The sequence below is a fragment of the Pipra filicauda genome, unplaced genomic scaffold (genome assembly GCF_003945595.2).
Source record: "Pipra filicauda isolate LSUMZ 115617 unplaced genomic scaffold, ASM394559v2 scaffold59_size3379749_pilon, whole genome shotgun sequence".
NCBI classification, from domain to species: Eukaryota; Metazoa; Chordata; class Aves; order Passeriformes; family Pipridae; genus Pipra; species Pipra filicauda.
In genome coordinates this window covers 137652-163465 of record NW_024104753.1, presented here as the reverse complement: position 1 = coordinate 163465, position 25814 = coordinate 137652, and the positions used below count along the sequence as shown (strand labels likewise).

At 38.9% G+C, this 25814-nt stretch overlaps 1 protein-coding gene across 2 annotated transcripts in view; it reads right to left on the bottom strand.

Annotated features, from left to right (window-relative positions):
- Positions 1–25814, bottom strand: part of LOC113987260 (SAM domain-containing protein SAMSN-1-like) — an 83948-nt gene that overhangs the window by 25273 nt on the left and 32861 nt on the right. Inside the window, exon 1 of one of the 2 annotated variants that reach the window (XM_027719800.2) lies at positions 10190–10321. The exons of the other annotated variant lie outside the window; for it this stretch is intronic. Within the exon in view, the coding sequence (XP_027575601.1) occupies positions 10190–10246 (57 nt within the window). The 5' untranslated portion in view covers positions 10247–10321. Of the gene's footprint in view, positions 1–10189; positions 10322–25814 lie in introns of those variants that run through there. 2 annotated transcript variants of the gene reach the window in all.

The following is a 25814-nucleotide window of genomic DNA, read 5'->3' as shown; positions in this document are numbered from 1 at the left end:
CATTGGAGTTGTAATGTTTCTGCAAGCTTCCCTACAGCAAAGCTTAGCCATTAATTCAGTGGCATATGTCAGCTCAGCAGAGCAAGGTCACTCTTCTCTTTCAAGGGGAACCTTTTTAGAAATAATAAAACTGACAGAAAGTTCTTTTTTGCATGCTTTATGTCACCTGAGGTTGAGTGCTGCAGTTAATATCACAGAGCTTATAAACATTCCCATCTTCAGCAGGCTCCAGCCCCACCAGGCTCTTAGAACCTCAACTTCTTTTTTTTTTTTTTTTTTTAAAGTAACATAGTGACAGCTTTATGTGGGGCAGGTATACAGTATGTAATCCTAAATGAGTAAAAAGTAAGTAAAAAATGAACAAATCTTTTCTTAGGCTTTTTAGAGGAGAAATTTTGGAAGGCACTAAGGACTGCTGATACTGCAGTATGCACTTAGGATGTTAGTGCTTAGAGAAAAGATGTAGGATTAGGGAATTTGTCTCCATGGATGCTTGTGTCTTTGGCTAAAGGGAGGAAATTTTAAAATGCTACTGGTCCACCTTGTTTCCATGTCACTGTTATTTGATACTGCAGGTTGAAAATCTGTTTAGGCATTCGATATAAAGATAACACAAAGTTAATTGATCTATTTATAGAATAATTTTGAACTTGTAAGTAAATAAAAATGTGCTAGTTGTCTCTTATGATAACTAATTGCAGCTGGAACTTATTTATCGGGGTACAAATATTATGGAATATGATAAACAAACTAACTAGCTGAAGAATAAGATCCAAACAATAGGCCATTTTTTTCCCCTTCATTATCTCTCTTCAGACATCCTGACTACACTTGATTAATGAATCCATAGTGAGATTAGCTAAAATTGCCTTAATGGAGATGCACTACAGTAGAGAAGCAAAATTCAGTGCAGTATCTATCATCAGTCACTGTGAATTTTCATGTTTCATCAGATCTATATGTCCATTTATTTAAATTATTTTTATCTTGAAAAACAAAACAAACAAACAAACAAATAATATATTCATTATAGTGGGTTAACTTTTGACTCTCAAATGTAGACCAGAGTCACCATTTTTTCCCTTTCATGTATCCTCCCTTGTCTGAGTTCCAGTGTTGGCTTATTGTCATAATTTATTGTTATAAGTTATCCTTATTGTACAGTTGAAGAAAGACATGTGGCACTTCATTGAAGCCTCTCAGGCTACAAAAACTGGACGTGCTTGCACAACTTATGCCTGGGAATCTAAAATATGCTCCTTGGAAATTTGAACTCGTAAAATAAGTTCAGTAACCTTTTGATTTTGGACGACTATGGAAACTGAAAGAAGGTTGCCAGCTCAGGCTTTCCATGTGACTGGGGACTAGGTAAGAATAATTCTTAGTCCAGAATTTAGGATGTGTTAAATTCTGGGTTTTCTTTGTAGCATAAGCTCTATAACTGCTATCCCAGGAAAAATAATATTCATCTGAAGACAAGATAGCATCCTGATACTGTTCAGGTCACTCATAGACCAGAAAGGAATGAATACAATCAACAGCTCCCTGGGATACTGGGCACAACAAATGGTACCGGTATGGGCACATCACTTCCCCTCTCTCCATATGATTGTCTCTGTGGCATGGGTTATGACAATCACAGTTCAGTGGAAAACTACAACTTAATTTCATGAAAAACAAATGTAGCAGGTGCATGAAGTGTGTTTTCCTTTCGACACATGACAAAATTGAGACTGAGCTCTTCCCCCCCCCCCTTCTCCTGCAATCTCCATGAAAGCCGCACGCAGTTGAGAGACACAAATGAGATGCTGCTACTGAGGCAGAGACAGCAGCGAGGCCTTCAAGGTGTCCTTTGAACCCCAAATTCAAGGCCATATTCCAAATCCTACTGAAATCACCTCTATCACTGCAAAGGGGTTTGTCCCAGCTACAAGGCTTTAAGCTTTCATGAACAGGTGGGAAGATGTTGCCTTTTCCCATTCATTCTCATACTGGCTAAAATCCCAAATACAAAGTTTTCAAACATTTTACCACAATTACCAAGATACATTAATCAAGCAAATATAAACCCCATTACAGAGACAGGAAGAAAATAATGGAAACACGCCAATGGACAACATCAGAAAAGGCTTGCCATGTGCTTGCGACTAGAGCTGAATGCCTGCTCTACCATCATCAGTCATTTCATGCACCCTCTACACAGGTTCTGAGCCTCTCATCCATCAGTGAACCATGTCTCCTTTGCCACTCTGGGAAGAGGTTTTTATACTGAACATCTGATCTTAAAGAAGGAGGCAGACAGACAGAAATACAAGAGAAAAACAGCACCACTGTGGCGAGTGAAAGCAGTTCGTGAGTGGTAAAGCTTAGCATCCACTTTGCACAGGTGAAGGCAGCAGAGAGTCAAGCTGAGTGAGCTCGTTCAGCTGTCTCAGCCACTTTGTCGTCTCACCTTCACACATCTGCTTTTGGCTGTGCTGTTGCTAAGTGAAGTTGATTTCTTTATTTCAGGGCTGTGGGCTGTCAGTGACAAAGCTCCATCTCTATCTCAAACATAGTGGTAGAGGGCAGACATGAAACTGCACCATAGCTTTGCCATGTTTTCTGATTGAACAGAACTCTTCTAGCATCTATCTTGTCTGTGAGAAACACTGCAGAAAAACCTAAAGCCAAGTACTCAAGTATTTCAGTAACCTCATGTCTCACGTCTCTTTCCACATACCTGAAAGAACAACAGACTTTCTGAATGAGGTCAACATGACCAAGGAGAGGAACTTCCAACTTCCTATAGTTCTCAGGGAAGTAACCACTCAGCATCTCATGGAAATCAAGTACAGGAGTGTGAGGTTATATGGTTGTTCTTGTGACAATGATAAAAGAGATAAAGACATAGAAGAGTAGGAGCGGGACTAAAACTCCACCCAGAAGACATAATGGTGCAAAACAGGAGATTGATCTTCTTCCCAGAGAAAACTTGTCAACTTCAGTGCTGGGTGATGATTAGAGATAAAAGACCATTTGCTGTTGACATTCAGCTTATCAGAACGGTGCCAGAAGATGCTATGACTGGCAATTAAGCAGCCTGAAGAATGTGTCATTATCCAGCTGTAATACCCCAAATCTGGAGCTACGAGTTGTTCAGACACAACAATTAATATAATAATTCAGCGGCTCACACCAGCTTTCTGTGTATCCATGTAATAAACCAAAGAGGGCCGGGGAAAAAAAGTGGCAGTAAGGTATATATCATATATAGTCAAAGAAACAACTTTCCTGGAGCAGTCTCCAAACTCTTCCCTAAGGTGGAATTTCAGCCCCAAGTTTGAGAAGAAGAAAAATAGTAAAAACATAGTTTTGGGTGCGCTGTAAGTGGAATAGGATTCAAAAAAGAGCTAGAAAGGTAAGAGCAAGCATGTATGCAGAAGAGCTTTCACTTGGGAAAAAAGGTAGGTGGTCATTCATCTCCCTGTGGAATAACAACACACATACAGCATACCTCTACCTGATGCACGAGACAAAGGTTTCCATTAGGATGGTTTAAAGGACATAAGACTTGCTAAATATTCAGAGCATATATAATCTGTAGCCTGGTGCCAAACAGCAAAATGTCTAGCAAAACCACTGACACTGATAATTTGTGGAACAGAGTATAACTGTTTCTATCAGCTGTAGTAAGCCTGCTATGTTTGTTGCAGGCTTCCAGAAGATAAAGGTTAAGGGATATTGTGATTATAGAGACCCGGAAGACTTTTTTACCTTTCTCAGGATTGGGTATTCCCAGCGGTTTCTGCCCGCACACCAAGGGGTTGTTTCCTCTGGATGAAGTGTGTGTAGCCAACCACAAATTCTTTATACTAGCTGCCAAGAGAGAGCTTTCTAATGACTTCAGTCATTTTGCTGTGATAGAGGTTCCTAGAAGAGCATTGAAACTACAGAAAACTGTAGGCCACATCCTCTGCCAGTCCTGCCCATATGTAGCTACTGATCTTTTTTCCCAGCAATGACAGACATCCTTGCCAATGTTTAATTTGGGGTATTCTGGGTTTCCTAGAAACACAATATTGAAGTCAACTGCTTCACAAATCTAATTAAAGAGTTAGAAGACAACTAAATGCTGATTTATGTCACTTCGCTGGTTGTGCTATGTATTTATCAGAGAGTACAGTTATAAATGATGTAGTTTCTAAAAATGGCTGGATAAGATTGTTCAGACATACCTCTTGAAATGCTCTTACTTGCTTAGGAAAACAAACACAGAACTGAACTGGATTTGTTACTCTAAGTAAAATGAATATTAATGTGTCAATATTCCCTCCAGGAGATTTGCTCTCACTTGTTTTAAAATGTTCTGCTATTAAGGACTTAAGCCTGGCTAGTGAAGGAAAACCAAGACAGGGAAGAAATAAGAAATTGCCTGAACATTGTGCAAGGTTGGTTGAAAATTCAAAAAGTGGTGTAATCAAGGGAACACACAAAAGATGTCAGTACTGGACCAGGCCACAGATCTCATTTTTGCTTTGATACAAAACCTAGTCAAGAGTTATGTGAGACCTCAATGAGCCTGTGTCTTGATGTGAGCATCGAAATGTGGAGTCTGGCCATCCTAATCAGCCTCCTGCCAAGGGGCAGGTGAGGGATGGCTGTTCTTTCCCCACAAAGACTCTGGACCCTGAATTCCTGGTGAGAAAACAAAATTCCCCAAATTTCAAGACCTTACTAAAAGAGATATGCTAACATATATGTTAAGACACAAACAAGTTCCTGAAACTGCTGTTGAAAAAAAATAATTATCTGATAAGCAAGAAGCAAGATGATAATATAAATGAAGAAACAACACCAGAAGTAAGAGGAGCAGTAATATGATTGTAGAGCCTTCCATTCACAGAAGGAAAATAACCCAAGGTTAACTCTAACCTTGTTCTAGTTTTTTATGAAGCCTAAGGGAGACAGAAAACACCTTCTGAAGTGTCACCTGTAATCCCTTCCTTCCCCATCTAGACATACATGGTTATTACAAGTATCATTTTTTCTTTCTCTGAACCCTCTCTGATAAAGGCCTACAGGTATTTACACTATAAACCAGGTTCTTAAAAATACTTCCCAGATGTTGTCATCTGTTTCTGCTTATTTAACAGAGTTCAAATGGATTTTGACAAACAGTCTTTCTTCAAGAGGCAGTGCAGTAAAGACCTTTAATGACAGAACTATGTGTCATCTTTGCCCATAAGCATAAATTTGCACAGCGGGCAGTACGGTGAAAACAGCTTATCATCCACTCATCACCTCTCATCATTGTTAGAATGAAATGCAAATGGAAACGAACATCACTTCAGTCATGGTTGTGAAAATTAGCATCTGTGACATTAGCAGTGGCTCATTTATTATGCACTCGAAATTTCAGGGGGAAAGAAAAGAATATAAAACTTCATAACTCTACCAGTCTTTACCTTTGAAATAAAATTAAAACCTTCAGCTTTCCTCACTCAAGGATAAATCCTAGTTAATATTCATTAACACTGAGCAATCTCTAGACTGCAGATCTTGTCCTACGGAAGATCTAATTATGCCTTGAATTATTTTTGGTGTTTAGGTTTGCTGTACTTATTTCTATTTTCTTTTCTTTAACAAGTATTCCCCATTGGAGAGGCACAAACCACTGTCTGAGAAAAATACAGCACCAAAAAACTTGCTTATAGCATCTGTCTGCACTACAGGCTCCAAACACTTAGGCAAGCGATAAACTTTACTCAGATAATCTCACTGAAATCAATGGGATCACAGCTAATTTATTCATTTAAGTGTTTTCAGAATCAGGATCAGGCCTTCTGTGAAGAATATATAAAAAGGGGAAATTCTGGCCTCAAGTCTATGGCAAAAATGTGCATTCCTTTCTGTGAAGTCAGGGTTTTATTTAAAGCTTATAAAAAAGTAACATTACTGGCATGAAATCGTACCATGGCATAAATCTGCATATTAAAATGTTTCCTCCCATTGGATTTGCCACTATTATCTCATAACCCTGAAAACAAATAAAGATTTATCACCTAAGTAAGTGAATATTGATTTAATTAGAAGCTTGGACATATTTTTGCCTAAACAAAATGCAGAGGCATTGACCCTGAATTGTCTGGCACACCAGAAGTAAGCCGAGTTTAAAGCACCAAGCACTTTTGGAAGCAGAATAAGGAAACAAAAAACGTCTCAAAACTTTAGCATAAACACAGATCAACTGTCATGTAGAATAATGACACAAGACTTTCTTCAGTCAAGCCAGAAAAAATGGCACAAAGTCGTCTTTCCTTCACGTTGAAGTAAAGCCAAGAATCATCAGGCAGTTCTCAAGTTTGCTGTGTCCGGAGGAATGTCAGAGAGAGAGAGAGAGAGAAAGAGAGAGAGAGAAAGAGAGAGAGAAAGGAATAGGTTCTGCACAGCACATTATGTCCTGTGAAGTGGGCAAGACAAGGCAGGGATGTTTTACAGATTATTTGCACCTGGTCAAACGTGTAAAACAGTGCAAAGTGGAATGCAGAGTATCTGTGAAATTCTTTAAGGGTGTTTTATTTGTATGGTGCTGCCTGAAGCTATACAAAAGAGAAGACTGTATAGTTTCTTCGAATGTTTTTTTTTCCCCGTCATTCTAAATCTGCTTCATTCCATTCCCCAGATGCACTGACATTTGTAACATCATAAGGGTCAAAGAGGCTAAAATCCAGGTGTTTTCAGAAGTCTTTCCTTCATCCTACAAGTAAACTGCTCTCCTCCTCCCCAGCTCTCTAAGGGGTGGTGGGACAGACTGCACAGACCCACAGCTGAGACACATCTAGTAAAAGCTACCCCCTCTGCTTTTCTGCCCTGCAATAAACACTCCAGCAATGCACATGCTCTCCCTGCAGTGAGCTGAGTCCAGTCATCAGCGTGACCAGGAACCTCAGGGCTTTGTGCAAGACGTGGTTTGTTTGACCTCACTTGCCCACAAATAAGTCCACAGCTCAAAACAGCCACGCCATGTAAACCAAGCCGTGTCTCATCTGGCAGAAATGAAAGGAGGGCAGGTAAGGACTCCCTTAAGGAAGGGATGGAAGACGCACAGGCTCTGTCGTGAGAGAAAATCATTTAAGGTCCTGCGTAGACAATAGGTTAGATGAGACAGGCTTGAAATAGAGAGCTTAGCCCTTCAGCTGGTTGAATTTCTTCAATATTAAGCAGGGTAATTTTAACCCTTAGGACTTTTCCCTTATAATTCTGTTATCTGGGATCCTCAGCTGCTGTACAAGGTACAAATGTACAGTTCCACAGTAGTAATGCAACTACATTAGTACAATAGTAATGCAAATGATTAACACTTGCAAAGGATCAGAATCCTTCCACGATCTCTTTTGAAAGCATTTCCCTCCCATTTCTCTCCCAATTTTCTCTTGTATGACACCAGGTGTAGATGTTTTTTTGCCTAACAGTGAATGTTTATATAGTTTACATAAAATGCTTTCAGTAGTTATATGCATATCCATGCATACACAAAAGCTGCCAGACATTCAAATAAGTTATTAGCATGACTGACTGCAGCACTACTGAAATCCTGCTGCTTAACCGAAAAAAATACAACCATACTATTTCATGGCACAGGATCAAACTTTTCATAGCAGAAACTGAGAGTCCTAAGATAGACTTTTTGTCTATGCAGCACTTACCACGTCTGCAGAAGTCCCTTAAGCACCACAGTAGTAAATAAGTAAGGTAAATGCATTGCACACAGAGAACTGACAATTAGATACTGCAAACCTGTATTACTGCTGCACTGGTCATTTGTCCACCACTATGAGGGGCTTTATATAGGGACAGTGAATTGCCTCGAGAAGGGCTTTAACACCAGCTTTGCATCGTATTCCTTCATCCTCATCAAAAGGCATAACTGGATACCAACATTCTTCACATTAGAAAGTAATAAAACCAAAGGGATTAAAAAGAAAATCTTGGTAAAATACTTGGATTAATGCACAGAAGTTCATACACTTGTGATAAAGACAACTAGTAACCATGATTAGGATTCAGCTACCTAAAAAGATCATTTTGGTGTCCTCTTTGAGGTCTAGGGTAGCAAACCTGATTTTCATTTAACATTCCAGACCGTATGGCTTTCCCACAGGTCTTGTGCTGGCCCTGTGTGGATGCGTTGGAGACACTGGGATGTCCAAGCTGCCTAAAGGCAAGGTGAGGTAGCCCACAACCTTCACAGTGACAGTGGAATCCTGACCTGTGAGCATGAGGAGGTACCAAATGTTGCCTGCTCGGAGCAGGGGCAGCCAGAACGTGATCTGGGGAAGTCACTTGTGAAATCCTCTAACTTCTGTCAGGAGGTAAGGACCTGTGCCCCATCTTACCCAATTCTGCATTAAGCAAGTTAAGTATTGACGTTGCTTCTGTGGGACAAGTTTCAAAACATGCTACAGCAAAGTCAGATTTCTATTCTATGCAAAGTGGGGCTCTTTTCTCCAATGCCCTGTTTGTGAATAGCACATTGAGCAAGAGCACTCTCGTCATGGAAAGTTTACACAGCTCTGTGCAAAAGTGGGCCAACAGGAGGTGAGGTGTCTCAAAGAACACTCCTGAGACAGAAAGACATCCTGAGACACTTCACCAAGACCTTTCCATTTTTGTAAACACTTACAATAGGTCAAAAACAGCACAGCAAAGTCAGCAGCTGTGACACTCAGTCAAGTGGTTAGACTCCTTTTGTCCCTGCTTTACACCTACAGTGAATCAAATCCATGAGCATTATGTACATATACATATATATAATTGAGAAGCCATAATGCCAGCATTTTAATAGCATGGAATGAATTCATGAATGGATAACTGTGAAGGAAAAAGAAATTTAAAAATGAAAATCAGATTATTGTTAAGGAATGTTTTATTCTGGAAGAAGAGAGTGACCAAAACTGGCTTTTGAAAATATTTAGCATACAGGAAAACAAAGCCTATCCACAGAGTCTTTCATGGTCATTTCTTGTTTAATCTATAGTGTAATTAGATATTAATTATACTTCTTCCCTGCCATTAAAAAACAGTATGATGATTGAACAGAAGAAAATGCACACCAAAGCAACCAGTGCAATGCTTAAAAAACCCATTTGTGTATGGGAAAATGGATTCAAAATTGCTTCAAATCCATGAAAAAAAAAGCTCACATTAATTTTAACTGTTAATGAATCATAGTTTAAAACTGCAAGCACAATATGCAAAAGCCAATGCTGTGTAAAAACAGAAGATTCTTGCTGGAACAGTGTCTGCAACAATCTTTTAGGACACAGAAGTCACTAAGGGAGGTGTATTCTCAAACAATAAGAAGATGGGTCTGTAAAGTAGGAGCTGCCGAATTGCTGAGAACAGAGATATACTAAAAGACTTTTCTAATCTCTTTGTTAAATTTTCAGCACTGATAAACTGAGGCAGAAATGGATAATGAAGCCCTCAGGTCAAGCAGTAGCCATTTCACTTAAGCCTTACAACACATATGTACAATACAACACACAGAGGTCATTTTGCACTCAATGCAGGGACTGAAAATAAATTTCTAGCACTGGACACATTGTTATTCCTCTTGCAAAACTCTCACTTCCTTTCTTACAATTCCAGATTGTGGAAAGTGTCCAGTGTAGCACATTATCAACTTATTTAGAGTATTTCATTCAGGCTGAATTTCAATAATTCCCAGAGAAATGAAGATAAACATTAATTGTCAAGTACTCTCTCCTCCTTTGGTTACGGTGATGCAAAAGCAAATTTATTAAAATAAGGAACCAATTGAACAGCTTTTCTAATTCTTCACCAATTCTCACACTCTTTTCTGGTACATCATCAATTTATCATAGATCAAAGGGAAAGAGGGGATTTTATGAGCTCCTCTGTTAAAAGACTGATGAAGAACTTAAAATAATAGACAAAGTCCAGTACCAGGACTCTTTAGCACAGCTGTAGCAGCTTCACAATGATGATTCCTTGAATTGGATCCTTACTGTTATGAAGTGAATATATTCAAATAGATTCCTGAGGTTACAGCACTGAGGCATTCACTAGCCCATTAGGAAATCCTGAAACTAGGATTTAAAAGGAAAGCCTCCTCTTAAAAATTGGTAAATTGGTAAAAAATTCCTGCTATTGCTCATTGACAACAAAAATTGAACATTCTTACCTTTGGCTTTTGACTTTTCTCCTTGTCGGACGCGTTAGATGGTTTTCTCTTCAACATGTTTAACCCACGTTTATCCAGAGGATGTGCAACCACTACTGCCTTGTGACCAAACTAAGTACAACAGGGGGTACTACAGACGTGTACATTGGTCACTTCCTCGTTCTGGTCAGGATGTGACTTCATGCAGCTGCTTTGTTGTAGTGGGGGAGTAAACTGAACACTTCGTTTGGGGAGGGGGTGAGGAAGGAGGGGAGGAAGTGATGGGGACAAGAAAGAGAGAGGTGCACCAAGGAGACGAGTTGAAAATGAGGACAGGGTTCAAAGTGAGAAATGGTTTAAAACTTATCTGCTTCTGGGTCACCATCAGGCCTCAGTAAGACTTTGGACAACCTCAAGAAAATCATCCTCTTTTCCTCTCTCACTTTTCCCCTCTCAGCCTTATGGCACTAACTGAACCTTTATTCCATCGTGTGTTGGGACTCAGTTGTGAAGAAGGTGTGCTGATGTTCAGAGGACCAAGGGATATTATTGCCCAGCAGATCTGCACTGTACTGTGGGTGTGTGGTCCAACTGGTGCCAACACCTCCTCTCCTCTCTTAGCTCTACAGTATTGCAACAAAAGCAATGAGATTAAAGGCCACTGTTTGGTAGAGAAGGGAAGTATCTAAAGCCATCTTTTTCTTTTGAGTGGTGAAATAATTTTTTTGTCATTCATCAGAGGATTTGGACTCCCTGAAACAGCACTTTTCAGTCCTCTGCTGTCCTTGATTTGCTGACAAAGTCACAGGGAGAAAAGGCAAGTCTTACAACAGAAGGCTTACAACAAAGAGACAGAGGAGAATGGCAGAGGTCCTTTGCACCCTCTTGAAAAACAGCCCAGAGGATAAAGGAAAGTGGAGGTATTAAGATAGCTTTGAATTTCTGCTTCATTTTGCTTGATATTATTTGCCAAAGACAAACAAACAAAAGCCTTGAGTATTCTAAGTAAAACTTATCTGTTGTGAATCATAGGTCACAAAACCTGAAACTATGAAACACTCCCAAATTTTTGCTGAAAGATGGAGGTGAATTCTCAATTTCAAAACCCCAATTTTTTGGGCCACCCACAGAGTTTCAATTAAACCTTAATTTAAGATTACTACAAATGAAAAAGAAATATATTTCTCTAAATTGCAAGAAAAGGTTCAAGTAAGTGTCAAGAAAAAACTTTGGTAATTTTTTTTTCAAAATTTTATAATATATTTTCCAATTTTTTTCCCCAAATAAATATATTCTAAGCAGCCTTTACTCCTAAGTTTTGCATAAATAAAAGCACTTTTAAAAAAGCACTTCACTGTGGAGGTCTCTTGCACCAAATAAAAATTCCAAAGTTCTTGTGAATCCAAATACTCAGTGCACAGGCCTTTCTTTTTCTACGTCATTCTTTTAATATCAGATTTGATGGAACTCGAATTTCAAGGAAAGGTAAAACAAGAAACCATCCAAACTGAAACCACAAAGAATTGATGGTTGAAATGCATCATGGTATGAAATGCATAGGTCTTACTGTTTATTTCTTAGAATTGCCTTTCCCAGTCCCATAAACACTTCTAAGCTTTTGGACACGCATGAGAAGACACTGCTAGATAGACAAGTAGTCTCTTGGATGAATTGCTCTCTTCCTCCTCCTCTACCATATGAGTACTCCAAGGACACACTCAGATGAATTCCTAGTTCAGTTTGCTCTTTGGACTTCTGTGTAAAGGCTTAAGAACAGTTTTGGAGGCTTTCTTGGATTTTGATGGATGGGTAACTGAATGGACTGAGACCAACTGATGAAAGAATAATTATTATATGCTAATGGTATTATGAGGTTTTCCTTTCCAGGCCTTCTAAGAATGGGGTTGGTAAGAAGTGAGGGAGGAGGAACTGGAGTTAAGGTACTGAAATTCTGTCAAATATAACAAAAAACTCTCCAGGCTAGTGGGTTGTAATGGAGTGTGTGTTGAACCTCAACCCATTAACCAAGATGTTTCACTTCACTTTTAAATCTGAGCTACACTAATTTAAAACAGAGTTAAATGTGGGGTTTTTCTTTATTAAAAACAACATATTAATCAGAGTTCATAATAATTGGTATTAATAATAATTAATTATTGATAATTATGAACTATAGGAGATATGTTTCTTTTCTATATTTGAAAACACCACCTGAAATGTCAGTTTAAGTTTCTAAGCATAAGGAGGTTTTACCATGGATATTTAATCAGCCTTAGTAATTCAGTAGAGCCATACATGGTTTTAAAAGCTCTATGTATGTTTAAAAGTAATTAAACTTGATTATTTATCTACCTAGACTTACATTGCAGTATATTGGTTTTCTTTTTAATCTGATCCAAACGTGAGGATTAAATCAGACTCTGCTGATCATTACACTGTGATTTCCTGTCTCAGGCCACTGTTAAAATCTTCATGATTAATAAAATGGGAACTCATCTGAAGAGTAATATATGAGCTTCCTTTCTGTACAATATTTATTGTTAAACAGGAGGAAAGAGGCTATTTCAAGAGATATAGTACCCACCCATATCTATTTCCTATCCTCATCCACATACCAGAAAAATTATAGCAGCTTGAAAGCTGACCTGATTATGTTCTTGCCCTTGGAAGGGTGACCCACACTAGTTTTAAAAAGTAGCAAAGTGAAGAAAATCAAACATATATAACATTAAGTTCATTTAATTTGGTTAACCAATACATTTCAAAAGTAGCTCTTTTGAATTAAAAATTAATAATAAGCTTGGTGCTTATATCCTCTGTATTTGAAGCTAATTTTTCAAAGGAGAATGAGTATCTATGTAAAATTAAAAGAAAAACTCTTATACTAAGTTTTCTGTTGGACATGACTGCAGGTAACTTATTCCATTTCCTTGCTGGACTTTGAGTCTGATCCAAACCCCAGTGAAATCAATAGAAGGTTTTCAGGTGAATTTTATGGGGCTTGGATTGACTCCTGTATCCTGAAATAACCAGGCAATGTCACTCTTTTATCTGGAAAGTCTTACGGGGAAAAGGGCTATCCACTTAAAAATAATTAAGATGACCCCATGAGAATGATTCCCACTGTCATTATATTTATAAAAGGCAACATACCTTATAGCTTATTATTATCATTACTCAGTTTTAATGAATGGACCACGATGAATGGTCCTGGATATTCAAGTGCTTTATGTGCCTCCCTCCCACACAGTATCAAAGTGTTGCAACAGCTCCATATCCCCTCAGAGCTCCATCTAGTTCCCTTTCCCTGAGGGATCACTTCCAGTGTAAATTGTAAATGTAAACTTATCCTTTCAAAACTTGATCATTCTGTTGAACTATAAGGCAGGGTGTGAAGTAGATTGAAAGGTTTAGCATGCTGGCCACCTGTCAAAAGCAAATGAAATGAGACTTTCCTCATATTAGCAACTCGTTTTTCATTGTCCATCAGACAAATCTGGTCCAAGTTTAACCGGAGACTCAAGGATACCTTGAGGCTGTACATTACTTTCCCTAATGCTAAGCAATCCCAGAGTGTCTTAGTCTGTTTATTTTAATTAAAAGAAGATTTATATTTTGTACAAGAAAGGAATCATGCCTTCGGCCTCTGTTTTTATGGCCATGCCTCTCCCTGAAATGATCTAACTCAGATATTGCAGAAATCTCAGAATAGCAAGTGAAGCTGAGTGAGTAATTTGCAGTGAATAATTTACTTAACAAATTTAATCTTTATTTCCTCAAGGAATGTCCATGAGCAGAACACAATTTCCTCATATGTATTAATTATGGGCCAGAATTTAGCTAGATACTTCCCTCTCCTGGTCTGATTTGAGCAAGGGCCAGCCACAGATACAGGCACAGCTAATCCTCAACAGAGCTCTCCCCATACAAACCAACAGGGCAAAGACTCTGTGGAAACTAAGAGGAACAAGTGTGAAAAAATGAAGTTAAGTGCTCCCTCCCCCGACAAGAATCCATGAAAGAAGACAGAGGTTGCGGGCTGGGCTGTGTTTATAACTATTTAAACAACACACTCACTTTTCTTTTAACTCCAAAGATGGAGGCTGTGATTTTGGGGTGCTGGGGAGTAGAACTGGATGCTTAAGGTTCCATCTTTGAAACGCCCACACTCACTGCAAACTCATCACCACGAGCAGCCAGAATTTAGTACTGAAAATTGGTCCAAAATGCTCAGGGATTTCATGCAACAAAGTGTATAATTTCCTGTTGAATAGGCTCTTCTGTGCTTTTTTTCATCAGGAACAGAAAATGGAGAAGCCACAGAAACTCAGAGTGTTAGAGAGACAAGACACAATTGAAGAATATTTTAAGCTTACACTCTTGATTTGGCAGTTTGTTGACACTGTATCAAGAAGACTCCTATTCCATAGAAAGCATAATTTTTATGAAACCTGTAGAAACTGTCTATTCAGCAAAGTGAATAACTAATATCTGAATTTTGATCCAAAAACTTAGTCTTTGCTAAATAATTTATATTGGGGAGATTTTTAATGACATACATCTAATGAAAAGACATAAGACACTAACAAGGAGTGGGAGTCTAAGCTTGTTTAGGCAACCATCAGGGCACAAAGCAGGAGGAATACCCTCACCATGCCAAGTCCCAGGAACTGTGAATTTGGCCTCTCTCAGACTACTGGGCTTCCTTTTCTTCCTGAAAAAAAACTATTATTATGATTCTTCCTTCTCTTATGCTAATCCTTTGCCTCTAAGGTCAATGGAGTCATGAGGAAATATGGCAGGGACAGGCTAATAGTGCATTACTACAGGAGCTCCTACTGAGTTTAAAGAGGTGTCTGGTACAAAAAAGAGGTTGCTACCCTGTGAGTAAGAAAAAGTGTCTCATTGCCAGGCTCTCAGACTGTGTCCTTGGCATGTTCCCAACACCACCTGGCCTAAAGGGAAAATGAAGTACCAAGAACTTATCTCAAGCTTTGATCCCAACACATTCTCTTGCATTAGCAGCAGATGAACAGATCAGTCATACCTACACTATGTCAGGTTAGCACTAACACTAATAAAAATCTATACTACTGTGACAAAAGGATTCTCAAGGAGATTGGCTTTCACCTATTGAACAAATCTCTTTCTTATTACCTTGAAGAGTAAGAGCCAAAGTTGTGTCTATATCTTCTAGGTATTCCTGTTTAGAAAACTCGAAGTCAGCAAGGTTGGTGTCTTGTAAAACACAGCCACAGTCTTATCCAGAATCCGTGTAATGATTTCCTACAGAAATGTGTGCGTCACCAGTGGTTTTCCTGTACAATTTATTGTAAGCAGAGTCTGCGATGAAAAACAGAAAGTAACTGGCAGGAAGGTGCTGCTGTTGAGTTCAGACATGCAAGAGAACAGCACGCTGTTTGTCTGGGTGAACATCAAAATCAGGGCTACATTGCAGTGTTCATACCTAGAACATCTCAGTGGATTCCGTGAGTGAACACTGAGATCACTAATCAGCTACAAGGGCATTTTATGCCACGTAATTTGCAGGTTTATGTGACTGTTGTTTTATAGTCATCCAGCTGCCAGAAATGCATTTACAGATAAAGAGTGATGGTTGCCTCGTACATCTATTCAGAAAGCTCAAATATGAGATTTTCAATAAAGGGAACTGATATAAAAATAAATGTAGGTTCTCTGTTTTAATCTCATACACAAAGCATGATATGCTTCATTTGGCATTTAGACCAGCTTAACACAGGAGCACTGACAGTGCAGCAGGGGATTTTTTCAAGGTATGTACATGATGTCTGCCAGCCTATCTCTGATTAGAATCAATATCAAGACAAGTAAATTCTGATTAACTCTAATGCCAGCCTGCTGTCAGAAAACTCTTCGTAGTTTTTACCATCTTTTACCAGTAAATATCTCCTGATGAATTTCTTCACTGGTGTCAGAGTGTCACGTTAATGTGCCATCACAGCTTTAGGACTGCTGTGCAAATACTAACATGAAAAAGAATAATGTGTGGCATACTGCATATTCACTTGCAGGGTTTTGATTCCATACTGCTTCTAAGAGAAAAATGTTATTCTTCCTTTCTTGTTGAATATGGTATCAAGTGGGAGAAAATCATAATTTGGAAGTGACTGAGAGGGACAAGATGATTTTATATGTATTCGGGCTTAAAACTCTCTTTCTACCCATCTAACTGATGTGATACCAGATTATAGGCAGGAGAAACACAAAAAGTCATCATCAAGAAAAGGTGATAACTTTTCTTTTCTTTTCTTTTCTTTTCTTTTCTTTTCTTTTCTTTTCTTTTCTTTTCTTTTCTTTTCTTTTCTTTTCTTTTCTTTTCTTTTCTTTTCTTTTCCTTTCCTTTCTTTTCCTTTCTTTTCTTTTCCTTTCCTTTCTTTTCTTTTCCTTTCTTTTCTTTTCCTTTCTTTTCTTTTCCTTTCCTTTCTTTTCTTTTCCTTTCTTTTCTTTTCCTTTCTTTTCTCTTCTTTTCTTTTTTTTTCTTTTCTCTTTTTCTCACTTTGTACCAGACCTGTGGGCTTACTGTTACAAAACTTGATTCAGGTGCTGACATTAATGGCAATACCTTAAAAATCAAGCAGGATGTGGGTCAAACTAGCTCCATCAGCAGACTGCCAAATCACACATACTGGGAATGAGACTTGAGTGGTTGATTTTCTCTCATTTCCAGACCTGAACCTCACTGTAGGGAGGTCTGGCTTCTACTCTGTGCATCTGTCTGGCAGGTGTAGGTGGTTACCTTGATCCAACAGCTACTTGCTCCAGGGTAGAGGTGAAGGAGGGTGGGAAAGATGCAGCCATGCTGAGCTCCCCCACGAGAAAGACAAGGTATTTTTCCTGCTGGATTTTGGCACCAAGTCCCTCACTGGGGAGGACTGGCAAGGTGATCATTGCACCCTTTGCTGGTCATGGTTAGTGTCCTACTTGCCTCACTCAGGATTTCACGGGACACTGCAGGTTGTGGCTGAATGGTCACAACTGACTAAGCTGCCCCAGGTCAGCTGAGCCTCACCAATGGGGTGGGAACCTTCTCTTAGCCCATCAACAAGATGAAGTGAAGCACAGTCGCATAAATTTATTTCATTAAGGGTTTAAGATAACATGCTTTATCTCAGGCTGTAGGCTAAAAGCACTCACAGGGACAGTCATGGTGCTCAGTATGTTTAAGGTAATTACTTATGTGTCAGTAACTTGTCTTTGGGGAGAGAAGGGAATGAAAAGGGGAGGCTGTTTCTGAAACTGCTCTGTGGAAAGAGAGATTGATGCTTTGCCTCTTTACAAACACCCCACTTTTTTTTCCATATTCCTTCCACCGATCTTGATCTTTATTCAATGTATTATCAAACTCCTCTCCTCTCACTTCCCACAAAGCGTGTGAGCTTTTGACTCATACCTTGAATACCCCTTCTCTAGAGAATCTTTTTTTACCACCTATTCTCACCTATATGATCCTTTTTACTTTTATCACACGCATTATTCTGTGTGTTTTCTGTCTCCTTTCTCTTGTTGCTGCCACAGAAAGCAGAGGCTGATGAAAAGGAGACAAAACTTTTCCCTCCACAGCTCCATGATCTGCTAAAAATTCTACTGAACAAAAGCAGTAGTAGGTCTACACTAAACTGGAGAAGATTCTCACTCCGGGAGCAGCAAAACTCTGAAGGCTACACATAGGTCTCCTCCTTTATAGCAAATCTTATTTGGGTTTTTTCTTAATATGTGTACAAACTGGTGAAGTGAAATATTAATATTATGCTCCTCCCTCCTAGGGAGGGAAAGTTCACAAAAAAATCTTTGAAACATTTTTGTGTTTCAAAGCCTAAATAATAATAATACCTAAAACCCTAAAAAAATAACTCTTACATACCATACACACACACACAAACTCATTTGATTAAGAAAACAAAGTTTTAAAGTCAAGGAAAGGCAGAATGAATGCTATCTGTGATACCTGAATCTCACTCCTATGCGTGGATATTTTATGATGCAGTTTTAATAATGCAGCTTTAATAGTTACCTCATTTTCTCTACTCAATGTCTGTCTCATTCAGTGTAATGAGTGAATCTAAATGGAGGTGTCAGAGCCTGCAAATAAACCGTTTGAACTCCTGCACTTCTGGTACACTGGTGTGTGTATTCTTGCTCATGCAACAACCGTCTGATGTATGAAATAACATTCTATCCCCATTTTGCAAATGAAGCCTGAGGCAGACAAGTCAAGTGATTTGTCTAATATCACACAAGAGTCTGTAGAAGTGCAGGGAATTGAATCTGTATTATGTACATCCTTAATCACTGGATCATGATTCATGGGGTTAAGGAAGTTATGAAGAAATGGAATATGGATTCATTTTGTCATTCTAGTTCAGGAAAACACTAAGAAATTATGTTAAAAGCTATCTACTTTGCAGTTGATCACTGACTGCATGTAATTCTAAGGTTTTGACCCTATGGTTAGATGTGCAGAAAATCTAAGCAAATATAGCTGCAAGAAAAGTTTGGGGAGTTTGAATTCAAGTCTTTCAAACTAGAAAATCAGAATAGTATCCTGACGCAATTTTTAGGGAAAATACGTGGAAGCATAAATGTAAGGGAAGAAAGCTGGGTATTAAAACACCTACGTGACCTAGAACTAAATATAGAAACCCTCAAGATACCTGCAGAAGTTTTTTCCTCGTGATCTTAAACTATCTGAACTCTTGATCTTTGTACTTCCCACGCACTGTTTGTCATCATTTCTTGTGCTGTGCTATCAAACACAAGCTGTAAGTAGAAGTGAACAACAAGTTTCGTGTAATTTAATGTAATTAATTTGCTCCTTTTGCACAAAAATATTCAGCCAGATTTCTTCAAATGGATTGGAGTGCAAGTACTTCCAGCAAGAATTACGTTAGGTTCAACTTTCCAATTTGCTTTCCTTATGTATTAGGGAAGGTGAACTTCTTCAATCAATTAAATGTCTACAAAAAAATTGGTCCAGAAATTTCATTACCTCAGGTGAATTCCTTTCAAAACGAGAAAGAATAGTCAGATACAAAATCTTTTCCAGTTCTTTCTGAAAAGCTCTGGTCTTTGTCTTCTAATGATCTAAACACCAGAAAATGTTTAAATATCAGAATTAGAGGTGTGTCCACTGTGTGTCCATTGTTTCACTTCTAGTCTTATTTTTCAGACCCTATTCTTGTTCATTTCACCCACAAGTATTTTTCAAAGTTGGATGAACACCCAGTATTCACATTAAATTTTCAGTTTCTAAAAACAAGTGTGAAATTATGCAAGACATACCCCACTTCTGGAGAATGTCACAACAAAAGTGTTTCTTTAAAAGGACTCTGAAATGCATTAATTATAATAATGCTGCAGCCCTGGAAACCTTAGTGCCTTTCTGGCACTGAAAATCCTCACTCTTCCATTTATGCTATTGCTGAGCACCTATATCATGTGACTTTCCCTTCACTTCTATGTGAGGGAGGTGAAAACAGAACTAATTTCTTCTAGTTAATGAAAGGCTTATTTCATAAATAAGCTTTACAGGAACACTTTAAAACATACAAAAATGACTTACCAAAGAGAATAACTAGCTTAATCTACACTCACAAAACAAGCAAGCAAACATAATCAGGTTTTGAGCCAGCTCAAAACTTCCAGAAAATTGATGTCCCCCAAGAGAAAAGTCATTTGAATTACATAGGGAAGAAAACAAGGAGTATCAGGCATTGTGATATGGCACTGCTACCCACCACTTACATATTCTTGTAACTTAAGGTCAGTAAGGATCCCTGAGTCATCTTCAGTTGTGGCTTCCTTACCAAAGCCTCAAAATCCTTACCTAATTAGTCATGTGAGTAGCACTTTAATTTCAGCTTCATCGGGGACTCGGAAGAAATCTGAAGCTGAGCTTGCTTGTTCTCCTGAATGAAGATGAGCACACATAAAAGGTGCACTGAGCTAATGCAAGCACAGTGAAGATTAAACATTTTGACTACAAACGGGAAGCTCGTCACCAGCTCAACAAGCACAAGAGCAGGAAAAAAAGTTTAGGTTTCAAAAATCCATGCAGAAGTAAAACTGCATTACTTAGTGTGAGAAGATAAATTGCACTTTAAAAGTTGCAGACTTGGATAAGCATATCCCAAGGCACCTGATAGCTTCACTGGTCAAAATGTTCCTGCCAGCATCAGGAGCTGATGCATTAGGACAACACAGCATGAAAACACAGCCTGTATTAGCTGATTCATTCGGTGGGAGCACTGATCAAGCAGAGTAATGTGTACTTTTTTTTGCTTTGTGTGGCGTATGGGAAAAAAGATAACCTTTATAATTTTTTTTTTTTTCATAAAAAAACCAAGAAAAATGCCTATTATAAAATACTGGGCTGACAGCAGATCCACATAAGGATAATATTATCACAGTGTAGGTGTGTAAAGCAGCAGACAGGTAAGAGAATATATTTCCTTCAGTACACAAAAGTGCATCGTTTTGGCAATTCTAAAGGATGCTAACAGGAAGTCATCCTTTCATCAGACAGTTTGTTATCAACAACTGCACTTAGTTTAATTATATTTTGACTCTTAATCATGTTTCATGAAGCAGGTAGCATTCCTCTTTTTCTATTAAGAATTCATACACCATTTACAAAGAATAAGTATACAAAGTGCCCAGTTTTCCCCACACTTTCAACAATTACAGTCCCCTTCACACTACACTCGTGACACTAATCCAAAATCTTTCATTTCTCTCTCTAGCTGTAGCTCTGCAGCACCTAGCAGCTATGTCAGAAGCAAACCCATGAAATCTGCTGAGGTGAATTACAATGTTCTTCTGCAGTTATCTGTAACCATATTAAAAATGTTCTGATATTCTAAAGTATCTTTTAGTGCAAATAAATTCACTCCATTACCATTCTGCCTTACATATACTAGCAGGTACTAGCAATCCAACTTTACAGAACAGCCCAGAAATGTGGAGAGGAAAAAGTTTGTCAAGCTTTCTGATAAAATTAGGTACACATGCCTCTAAGATTAATGAAAAATATGACATCATTCCCTATATATAAAATTCTAGTAAGGTATGAAAAATATAAAATAGGACAGGAGTTACCACAGTGAAGAGCAGTGGCATCAGATTTTTCATATTTTTTAAAACCTGCTGTAAGACTACAATAGCAAAGTCACCAGAGATGAGAACACAAAATTTTTCACATTACTATGCAGGAAATAGCAAAAATCACTGTAGGATGTGGAATGGCAGTGGCAGATATTTACTACCAGCACAGTGCAATGGTGCAGTTCTAGTGAGGCTGGACACCCCCACAGGCTTCTCTCTTCCAAGCACAAAGCTTGAGAGAGGTGATTTTCTTCCACTTTTTGTATTTAACTGAAGCGAGACATATAATATTTACCAACTTACTGATGTAATTGTTTCTTAAATAAAGCTCCCTGTGACAGGAGACAAAATAAATCTCTACAGACTCTGAAGCATCAAGAAAATAAGCACTTGACCACAACAGACTTGCATAAATATATCTCAATCCCTACCCCCTCACAAGTCTTAAAATTTAAAGTAAGTTTTAACAAGGTCCTGGAACAGGGTTTGGACTGAGGAAAAGCAAGTGCCTTTGAATTTAATCATGTGCTAAATTTAACTGTAGCACTGTTCCTTTTTGTCTATCAGCTCATGTACCTTCAAAGTCTGCAGTCTGGAGAGCATGGTGGTGTCTCTAGCTGTGTCTTTACCTTGCAAGAGAGGTGCTGAGTACAGAGTGTGAAGGGATGAGGTGCTGGACTGGTGGGAAGAGCAGAGTAACAGGTGAAATTAGCTAGAATGTTATAAAAAGCAACAGGAAACCTGCTGGGAGCCTTTTAAATTAAGACATGATAAGATGAAAAAGAAGCAGCTGGGGACAGTTTCATACCTTAGAAAACAAATCCTGTTTTCATGTCTCAGCCACAGCTTATCACCTGAACGCCCATCATCATGGTCTTGAGGGTTTTGTTTACTGCCACCCTTCCAGCTGCCCTTTATGTCTTCCCTGGGCAAAGACTTTGGGCCTCAGCTTGGGTACAGCTAAGCAGAACTCTCTAACAGCAGTAGAAAATAGATTTATACTTGGTGAGAATCTGGCTTCCTGCCTTGTCACTGAAATAGGAACAAAAGCTACAGCTTTTAAAAGGACCACTTATTACTGACAGTGAAGCAGCTACAGTGACCAGAGCAGTTAAAACTGGTGTCTCAGAAAGGCAATTTGGGGATTTCCAGGCGTTCTTTTTAGTGCTATATTTGTGCCAAACGAGGATTCAAAATGCAATTGAGAAAGCTCTTCTAAGGCACATTCAGCTGTCTCTCAACAGAAATACATTAGCTGAAGAAATCAAAACCTGCAGAAAACAGTCAAATTGCTTAAGAAAATTGAGCAATCAGAAAGTCCATTAAAGCCCACGGCATTCTAGTGTGCAGGAGAAACTGCTGGCTGAAACGAAGCAGAAATCTTCCCACAAGTGGGCTGTGCAAATGGTCAATACAACTTCCAGCTTCCGAGCACATGTTGCCAGAGAAGAGCACTCTTTGTTCAGTACTGACTGCCCACACCCTTCCTCCCCACTTCACCAACCTAGGGAACAATGCTCAGTCACTGGTATCACAGATCCAATAACCTGCATAAACCTCAAGGCAATATACAGCATGTTTTTGAGAACCAAGATGACCAGGAGCAGCAGAAGCAGTGCAGAGGGCAGGGGAAGAGCACCACAGCAAGGAAGCAAGGCCATTACGGGGCAACTGGGAACCAGAACCTACCAAGTACAGTATGTCAGGAAAAGTTAGGATAAGAAAATGTCCAAAACCAGAGTTAAGAGTGTCAAACTAGGCATGTCTACTAGGGGTCAAAGAGAGATGCTGAGAAACGGCTTGTCTGACAAGGAAGCAAGCCAGACCACGAGGAAATCAAGAGGCCACAAGGTTACTGACATTGCAGAGAACCACAGACATAACAGCAGGGCATAACAAGACCACGACACTTTCCTGAGAGGAATATGGACAGAATGAATACATATATTGGCATAACATCACTTGTAGTGTTCCCAAACTTATTATTCATTCCACCACAATTGTAATGCATTTGTATCGGATAGAAACCAATCTTTTGCAGATTGGTTTCTCTTAACCTGAAAATGGGAGAGAAAAGGTGTCTTGCTCTGCAGTAGCTTTAGATTTTATTTCTCCTCACCAAAATCCCAGGTCTTCTCTAGTCTTGGGAAATGTCCCTTGTATTTCATTCTCACTGAATGCCAAACACAGGCTGCAACAGATAAATATTCTTATGGTATCAATGACTAAATCCTTCTTCTGTAAAACTTAACCATGCTGCTCAGATGTGTGAAGAAGATAAACCTACTTCCAGTAACTCCCTGCTGATTTGTCTCCAACAGAGGATGTTGTCTCCTCTCCTTCTCCCGTAAAGGAGGTCTGGATGATTCTACAAACACAGCTTCCATATTGCACAGTTATTGGGAGAGTGGATGGGTCAGCCAGTGAAATAGCATGTTAAAGTATTGAGGGAGAAGAGAAAGGGACTCATCAGCTTTTTTCTTTCTGTCTCAGGCTGTCGAGGAGAGACTTTGAACCCTTGTGTGAAGAGGACCCCTCATCTGTGACCCCACAATGTGCTCCACTCCGTTCCTATTTCAGGTCCATTCAAGCCTATCGAGCTCCTGTACTTTGAAAGCCTCTGACTGTGGATTTTTCCTTGTATGAGACTGCAAAAGTCTTATGCAATTGCACAGATTGAGAAAAAGCAACAGAAGGCTGAAATAGCTTGTATAAAAGTCATATGGACATGGCATTTCTAAGTATACCGCTTTGTTTGGGCAGTGAGGATCTTAGCATACAAATAACAGAAGGGCAGCTTCTAGTAACCACAATCTAAAAAAATTCTGAGACAGACAGCTGAACTGTTTTCTGCAGGGCTAAGCTTGAGGAATAAAAAGAAGCATTAAAACCCAATAACCTTTCACATTAAGGTCAAGTGGTTATTAAAGTGGTGTCTGGACAATCTTTTTTCCATCCTCTGCCCGATTTTTATCTGATTCATAACATCACAAACATCAGCCTGCATCACTCATTTCTCTCCCCCAATATACTTTGTGATAATGAGAAAATATGCAGCATAGTAGTTTCTTTTTTCAAGCATACAGTTATATTTTTCTTTTTTCCTTTTCTCTGAAGTATTTTGTATTTTTAAAAATACACTCTTTCACTTTTTAAGGAAGAATTATTTGTAAATTTCATCTCTCTGGAAAGAATACCAGTTACAATAATTTCACATGGCACTCCTGCCACACTGAAAAAAGCAATGCTCTGTGTTGCCCTAGGCAAAATTTTGACCAACCACTAATTATATTTTAAAGAGCTAAACAATACAAAAAAAAAGTATAAAAAAAGACCTGTGTCTAAGTTCGCTTTGCATAAAGTTGCTAATGGTGGCACTGTGGCTACAAAATGGTAACACAGCACACAGTTCTGGATTTCATTAAAGGACAGAAATACAGACTTCTAAAATATTTTCACAATACATGAAAGTGGGCAGGATGGGTGACATGTGAGCTGCCTGCAATGTCCCTGGGCCAGAGGCAGTCCAGCTAACGCAGGTGAGTGTTGTGAGCTTAACGGGGGGAGGCTGAAGGAAGAGTAACTGGAGCTGGGGGAGCCTGTTGTAGCTGAAGAGGGACATGATTTTTGCAGTCTGTTCTCACAGTTCTCGTTCAGATGACTGGCTCGGATGACTTCTGTCAGCCTTTTTACTGGTTTAGGTAAAAAAAAATGGCAACAGGAAACACTGTAAGGGAGGCTTTGTAAAGTGCTGAGGAGGAAGAACGGAAGAGGAAGAAAAGGAAGGGAAGAAAATGGAGGAAGGGAATTAGGATTACTCATATTTTGTCTCTCTAAACGGCAATCTATCGTGAAGACATCTAGGTCTTTTTCCCTATGATTATGGAAGAGCACTACTTAATTCACTATCCGCAATTCAAGTTTTAATTAAGGCTAGACTCAATCAGCTTTGCGCATGCTGCTGAGATGAGCCCGAATAACATGTGTCCAACCTAGATATTTGTCTGTCCCCCAAGCCAGATAAGCCACAGTTTGTTGATTGAATAGCAGAGTCCTGGATTTTGGTCTTGCATCTACTAGTTTTGCCTGTGTGCCTCAATTCAGGACATACCAACAGGAATTTCAGCAGTACATCTCAGTCTATCTCCTCCACAACATGCTGCAGCAAAGACAACAGAGTAGTTGCCAAGTCAAGAAAATGAAATTATACCTTCTTATTCATAGAATCAGAAAGAGTATCATGGAATATATTGGGTTTACTCTAACAAGTAAATCAACACCAGAAAGAACATCTGCACCATCCCCAGTGTCTGATCCTCTCATAGCAAAATCACCAGCGTCCGCTTTTTGATCCTTAAACAGCAAAACTGAAAATCTAGTCTTTGTAATCTTCAATTGAGCCAGTTGGTAGAATGCAAATGCAAAGAATGAGGTGACTTGTCATTGACTGTAATCTAAATCCAAAGACACTAAGCCCACAGAGATACATTAAAGTCAGGGAGCC